This window comes from Nicotiana tabacum, chromosome 24 (assembly GCF_000715075.1).
Source record: "Nicotiana tabacum cultivar K326 chromosome 24, ASM71507v2, whole genome shotgun sequence".
In the NCBI taxonomy this organism is placed as follows: domain Eukaryota; kingdom Viridiplantae; phylum Streptophyta; class Magnoliopsida; order Solanales; family Solanaceae; genus Nicotiana; species Nicotiana tabacum.
In genome coordinates this window covers 112,408,134-112,415,492 of record NC_134103.1, presented here as the reverse complement: position 1 = coordinate 112,415,492, position 7,359 = coordinate 112,408,134, and the positions used below count along the sequence as shown (strand labels likewise).

General features: G+C 36.2%; 1 protein-coding gene across 1 annotated transcript; it reads left to right on the top strand.

Annotated features, from left to right (window-relative positions):
- The first annotated feature begins 381 nt into the window (after window positions 1–381).
- Window positions 382–1,760, top strand: LOC107786858 (zinc finger protein CONSTANS-LIKE 3). Its single transcript, XM_016608359.2, has 2 exons — window positions 382–1,208; window positions 1,314–1,760. Exons 1-2 carry the CDS (start codon window positions 504–506, stop codon window positions 1,632–1,634), a joined length of 1,026 nt encoding a protein of 341 aa, XP_016463845.1. The 5' UTR covers window positions 382–503; the 3' UTR covers window positions 1,635–1,760.
- The last annotated feature ends 5,599 nt before the right edge of the window (window positions 1,761–7,359 follow it).

Genomic DNA, 7,359 nt, shown 5'->3' with positions numbered 1-7,359 from the left:
AAAGCTTCAAAAGCCAACTTCCCTATACTCCTTATCCTTAGCCAGAGTGTACAAATTAGTCACGAACCCATTTTTAGAGGTGGGACCTCTGTCACGATAAATGGGTCCCACATTCTCCTCCTTTTGATACAGACTAACAAAAAGCCAAACATGTCCTTAAATCCCACTATCCACCTACCGTCAATCCGAACACGGCTCTTCCCCTTGTGGACCACACCTTTTACCCCAAACGACAACTCATACTTTCACAAACGACAACTTTGTATTTTTCAACAGTAATTAAGTTCTAATTTTATTTGGCTAAGACCATACCACGTGTCGCTATCTGATTCGTCGCTTTCTAGATATCCCCCCTCCTTCAGATCACTTCTCGTTTGAATAAATAAAGCGAATAGGAGAGTTACGACAGTTACTCAGTTGTAATTAGTCAGTTTTAGTAAGCAAAAAATAATTTCGAAAAAAAAGTTTCTGACTACAGAAAAAAAAGAGCAAGAGAAGTAATAATGGGTTCGGAGAATTGGAGTTTGACGGTGAAGCTTTGTGACTCGTGCAAAACGACGTCGGCGACGGTGTTCTGCCGGGCAGATTCAGCTTTTTTATGCTTAGCATGCGACTGCAAAATCCACGCGGCGAACAAGCTAGCGTCGCGTCACGCGCGGGTCTGGGTTTGCGAGGTGTGCGAGCAGGCGCCGGCGAGCGTCACGTGCAAGGCGGACGCCGCCGCTCTCTGCGTCACGTGCGACCGCGATATCCACTCTGCGAATCCATTAGCGCGTCGTCACGAGCGTTTCCCGGTTGTTCCCTTCTACGACTCCGCCGTCGCAAAATCTCACGGCGTTAATGATGAAGAGAAGTACTTTGATAGTCATGAGAATAATCCTCAACCGGAGGAAGAGGCGGAGGCGGCGTCGTGGATACTTCCGACGCCGAAAGAAGGGACTGATAATCAGTATAAATCTGCTGATTATTTGTTTAATGATATGGATTCGTATTTGGATATGGATATTATGTCGTGTGATCAAAAACCACACAATATTCTTCAGCTGCATCAGCAGTACAGCTCGGACGGAGTGGTGCCAGTGCAGAAAAAGAATGAGAATAACCATTTGCAAGGTCCAGTTGTTGATGGATTTCCAACGTACGAAATGGACTTCATTGGATCTAAACCATACTTGTACAACTTCAACTCTCAGTCCATTAGCCAAAGTGTATGTCCTCTTCTCTCTTCATTTTCTTCTGATTGTAATTCTTTCGAGACAACTTTATCTGTGTTAAGTATATGATCTCATAATATGGATGGGTAAATAATGCAGGTTTCTTCATCATCTATGGACGTGGGAGTTGTGCCGGAGCACAGTGCAATGGCGGATGTATCAAACACCTTAGTGATGAACTCATCGGCCGACGCCGGCGTACCGAACCCAGTCTCTGGTTTAGACAGAGAAGCAAGGGTATTGAGGTACAGAGAGAAAAGGAAGAACAGAAAGTTCGAGAAGACTATTCGGTATGCTTCTAGAAAGGCTTACGCAGAGACCCGACCCAGAATCAAAGGCAGATTCGCTAAGCGTACTGAGATTGAAGTCGACTCCCTTCTCGCCGCCGATGCGTCTTATGGCGTTGTTCCATCTTTTTAGGAGTAGTAATATTTATGTGGAATTTGTCGACTCAAAAAATGAAAAAAGAGTTGCTCTTCTTTTCATGTTGTTGTTATTAATTAAGGAGGATCATGATTATGTAAATATTATTCTTATTTTGTTCCATTTTTGTGCTTTATTTGGTAGTTTCCCTTTCGTATTTGCAGTTTTTGAGAGATTAGCTCTAATTTCAGTAAGGAATAAGGATTAAGCAACACCTTTTACCTGGTTTGAACTTTGATTTTTATTTGTCTGTAGAATGTATCTACCAATTGTTTTAGGAGAATAATAATTTCTCCAACAAAAAAAAAAAAAAAAGGAACGAAAAAAGATACTGTAATAGTTTTACTGATGAGTTAGCACTCAAATTTTCAACAAATACGTTTATCAAATTAGTCATTTATCAAGAAGCTGGAGCTCAAATTTGGTGTACAGTTAACAAGAAGCTGGCCCTAAGAAGAATGGCTGAATACATATGTAGCCCCTTAAACTTGCCCATTATTTTCATTTAGACGCTTGAACTAAAAGATGTACCTGTTGGGTACTTGAACTTAAATCATATTGTGTCAATTAAACACAGTTTTTGCAGCAACCCAAAATACTTCATGCGTGAGGTTCAGATGCTGCCGACATGGCTGTGTTACAAATGAGAAAATGACAAATAAACAAACCACTCCATTTTTTGATTAAACAACTACCCCGTTGCAGTCCAACTTCATCACTCCAATATACTCTATTTCAGATTCTTTTATATATTTTACATTGTTATTTTAAGCTTAATTTCTAAAAATTTTATGCCATAAAATTTCGGTAAAATGAGATATATGAATCTTGTTGATTCATGGGATCAAACTTGTTCAACTTTTACTCATGCCATACCCAATAAAAGCTTCAAAGGATTCATGAATAGGTGTGTCAATGGCTATAGAAGTAGGTTATATGAAAGAAACGGGTTTTATATATATGAGGAAGAAAGAAGAAGGCAGATGCTGGTGTTTTTAGGGAGAAGTGAGGAGATGGTGTCGGCAATGACGGTGGGCGTAACGGCAGCGTCACAAATTTAAAAACAAGATGTACAGGCAGTAATGGATGGTTTTTGAGTTAATTAGAAGGACAGAACAATTTGTAAGGTGCCTAAGTTTTTTCGTTTTCATGTATGAAGTTAATTAGCTTTATCTAATGCAATTTTGATAAAAGGGAGTGAGACAAATTTTATATGATGAAGAGGAGAAGTAACCGTGGAACAAAAAAAAAGAAGAAGAAAAGCTAAAACAATTTAAGGAAAAAATAATTTTTTTGAAGGTGATGGAGATGGTGGTGGCAAATTAAGGTTGAAGGAGACAAAAGAAAAAAAATATATTAAAAAAAACTTAGGGTTGTGTATTACACATGCTATGTCATATCAGCAATATGTGTTTAATTACACAATATAATTTAAGTTGAAGTGTCCAATAAGAATACCTTTTAGTTCAAGTGTTCAAATGAAAAAAAATGACAAGTTTAAGGGGTGGAGATGTATTCAGCCTAGAAGAATTCTAGTAACTTGTTAATGGCAAATAATTAATGTATCTTAATATGGGTTTTAAGATCACTGTAGAATAGTCTTTGACGCAAAAATATCAAATAAATTGTCTATTGTAGACCCAATATGATTCGACCTTTTTACGAACTTGCACCTCTTATATTTTTTTGTAAGTTATTGTGTCTTACCACCAAATAAGTAACTAAGACTCTGATATAGACTCAACTTATTCACATCAAATATTTATATTAAACAAATAAATACAAAACTATGACTCGATATGATTCAATCATTAATGGACTCTTCACGACGTTGTGCAGTATTGACGGATAAAATCAATGGACTTTTCACGACGTTTCTGCCCTTTTACTTGGAGAAAATAATTATGATCGAGAAGACTATTTTATTATTATCTTCAGTCTACACTTTTTTGTGGACAGAAAATTAAGAAAGGCTATTCTAGTCAACGTCCAAATAATGGCGTAAACACAAGGTTTACCCTTGCGCGTTAGTCCCTTTCAATAATCAATAAATCACCAAAAAAAGAAGAATAAGAAAATGAAATTTTGGTGTTGTATATTGTATTATTTGTATATTGTATAGTATTAGATTTGTGAGGACCACATCGTATCAAAATCTGAAAGTTTACTGGTGGAGTAGATTTTCTCATATCCTAAACCAGCCAAGTTGGCATATGATGATCGGTCCTCAAAATAACCAACCCCCTTAATTAAATAAAACAAGAAATGAAGCAAAAAAGGCACTATTTTTTATAATTCTATATGCACAGAATTTTCTGTTTCTAAGTTCCTTATTTTAAGTATGAACTGGGACAGGGGATCCCACTATGAATAAAAAATTGAATAAGATTAATACTTTAATCTGGCTTATGTTCATTATATGGTGGAAGTGGATTCCCAGATATTAAAATTTATCTTTGTTTTTGTAACACCCGAGAAATTTCTAAGTATTTAAAAACCGTTAAGAAGAACAACATGTACTATTATATTCATTTGTGTATGAATGAGGGGTTTTTTGGAGGGAGCGAGTCGAGGGTCTATCAGAAACAGGCTCTTTATCCTAGGGTAGAGGTAAGGTCTGCGTACAAACTACCCTCTCCAGACCTCACTAGTAGGATTATACTGAGTTGTTGTTGTTGTGGTGTATGAATAAGGGCTAATGATATAAATGATATTAGTTGAACATGGTAATATGTGTAAGAGATGTATTAGAAACAGTTTATAAACTAAGAAGATCCCTAAAACTAAGTCAAGTTGGGAACAATATGATGGCTAAAGTTTCAAATGAGTTTGCACAATATCTGATTTCAAAACTTTCAAGATATGAAGAGTTATGTGGTGAATGGCCTATCATATGAAAGCTCTATGTGTATAATTTCTAATGCTTTAAGCTATTCATCATTTGAATATTCCTGCGAAACGTTATGAGCACTTTACAAAAGGGTGCCGAAGCAGCATAGCAGCCTGCATAGCTAAAAATACTACCCCCCTTCCACCCTTGTGTTGCTACGCACCCATCAGCTTTTTTATTAATAAGTGCTGAAATGTTGGGTTTAGAAAGAAAAAGAGTTGACTTGGGAGTTTGGGAATTAAATCCTAGAGAAGAGGAGAAACTCTTCGACCATGGAATTATTTTTAGTTTCTGACGATTCCAATAGACTTGATAACTTAATTGATGAACAAATTGAAGGGGAAATTACTATTTGGCTAAGAAATAATACTAGTTCTTGAATTAAATATTCTTGAACCTAGGGTTTTGTTGGAGAAGTCGACGATGTTGGGTAATTAATATAGCATCATTAATAACTTCAAATGAGTATTAAATAATAAGAATGAAATTGAATAGGTTAATGGCTGAACCTATTAAATAATTTGGGATAAATGAAGACTTGTTGCCGACTTGTAAAGCCTAAATGGATATGTATGAAATTTTTCGCGTTTATTTTGATGTAGTTGGGGATATCTAATGGTAGCTATTAAATTGTTGGTGACATTTAAGCATTTTAATCAATTGGAGAATTGTAATATTATTTGGAGCTTGAAGTTTGAGGTAAGTTGATTAATAGCCTGTTTGGCCAAGCTGCAAAAATCAGCTTATTTTGAGAAATACTTTTTTTCAAAAGTGCTTTTCTCAAAAGTACTTTTGGTGAGAAGCAGTTTGTGTTTGGTTAATTAATTTGAAAATCACTTCTGAGCAAAAATTAGTGTTTGACCAAATTTTTAAAAATTGCTTCTAAGTGTATTTTTCTCAAAAGTGATTTTCAAAAAAGTGCTTCTAGAGAGAAGCTACTTTTTTCTACTTCTCCAAAACTATTTCTGTTTCTCCTCAAAAATATTTTTTTTCCTTTCAAAAACTTGGACAAACACTCCAATTTTGAGAAAAAAATACCTTTTTTGAAGAAAAAAAAGTGCTTCTAGGATTGGAGAAACTTGGCCAAACAGGTTATAAGACTTATTGCATGTTTGGCCAAGCTTTTATTGGGCCAAAATATTTATTTTTTATAAATTGAGGTGTTTGGCCAAGCTTTTATTGGGCCAAAATATTTATTTTTTATAAATTGAGGTGTTTGGCCAAGCTTTAAGGAAAAAAATGCTTTTGAGGAGAAGCATAAGCAGTTTTTGAGAAGCAGAAAAAGTAGCTTCTCTCCAAAAGCACTTTTCTAAGAATCACTTTTGAGAAAATACACTTAGAAGCAGTTTTTATAAGTTTCGCCAAACAATAATTACTGCTCAAAAGTGCTTTTCAAGTTAATTAGTCAAACACAGACTTGTTATTACCAAAAGTACTTTTTTGAAAAGTATTTTTGAGAAAAATAATTTTCAAAATAAGTTAATTTTAGAAGCTTGGCCAAACGGGCAATTACGCTTTTTGAGGGATTCTCTCTAAAAGCATGTTTTAAGTTAATACGCAATATTATTCATAAATGTGCATCCGTATACTTGTGGGACAGTCGGGAAGGATGTCACCACGTGTTTCTTAGTTGTTTGCTTATGAAGTGTCAAATTTGTTAGCATAATGACACATAAAAAAATAGTATATGATAGGTCTTTTTGAGTTTTGGCCTTTTTTTTCGCGTTCTGAGACCTCGACTAGCTCCGTTTAGTGTTTTACGATTTGCGTACGCAGTCCATGTCTTTTTTCGAAAAGTTCTTATGTGAAAAATTGAAGAAAACGTGATTCGTTAAAAACTAGTAATTTGAAAGTTTAAAGAATTCCTAAGTTTGATCGTAGATTGACTTTGTTGCTAACGGGTTCAGATTTCGGTTCCGGAATTAGATTTTGCGATAAGTTGTAAATTTTGCGAAGCTACTCTCGCAATGGCGTAGGGGAAGTTGGGCTGGGGGCGGAGTCCCTCTATGCGAATGCGAGGATGAGGTCGTGAACGAGAAGCAGGGGATTACCTTCGCGAACGCGACCCAAGCCACGCGAACGCGATGGGTTAATGGGTCTGAGAGGGGGTCTGTGTGGTGTTCTACGCGAACGCAAATGCAAAGGCTAGGTGGGAAGGTCCATCGCAAATGCGAAGGTCACTGGACTGCTGTGCTTCGCGATCGCGTCAGGCCATTCGCAAATGCGAAGAAGGCCAGACGCCCAGTGATTTAAATCTCCCAAAGTCGTGATTTACCCCATTTTTCACCATTTTCAAGTTTGAGCTTGGCCTAGAGGCGATTTTGAAGAGGCTTTTCATCCCAACTTCATAGGTTAGTAGATTTTAACTTGTTTTCTTTCATTTTCATAAACACTCATTTAACCTTTAATCTATGCTTTTTCATGGTAGAAATTAAGGATGTAGGTAGAAATTGAGGATTTTGAGAAATTGAGATTTAGACCTCAACTTGAGATCGGATTTCGAAACTAATCACATAAACGAGCTCGAGGATGAATGGGTAATTGGTTTTTGGTCCGAATCTCAGGTTTTGACCAAGTGGGCCCGAGGTTGACTTTTATTGATTTTTTTCCAAAATCGTTAAAGATTGAATCTTTTTCACTTGTGGGTAGTTTCTAAAGCTTATTTTGAATTGTTTGAACTATATTTGGTTAGATTTGATTGGTTTGAAAGCTAATTCTAAAGGAAAGGTCCCGGTTGAGCTTTGATTTGATTGCGGAGTGAGGTAAATATTGGATCTAACATTGACTTGAGGGAATTAGGAAGTTTTGAACTATGTGTTGTGTGGATTATGT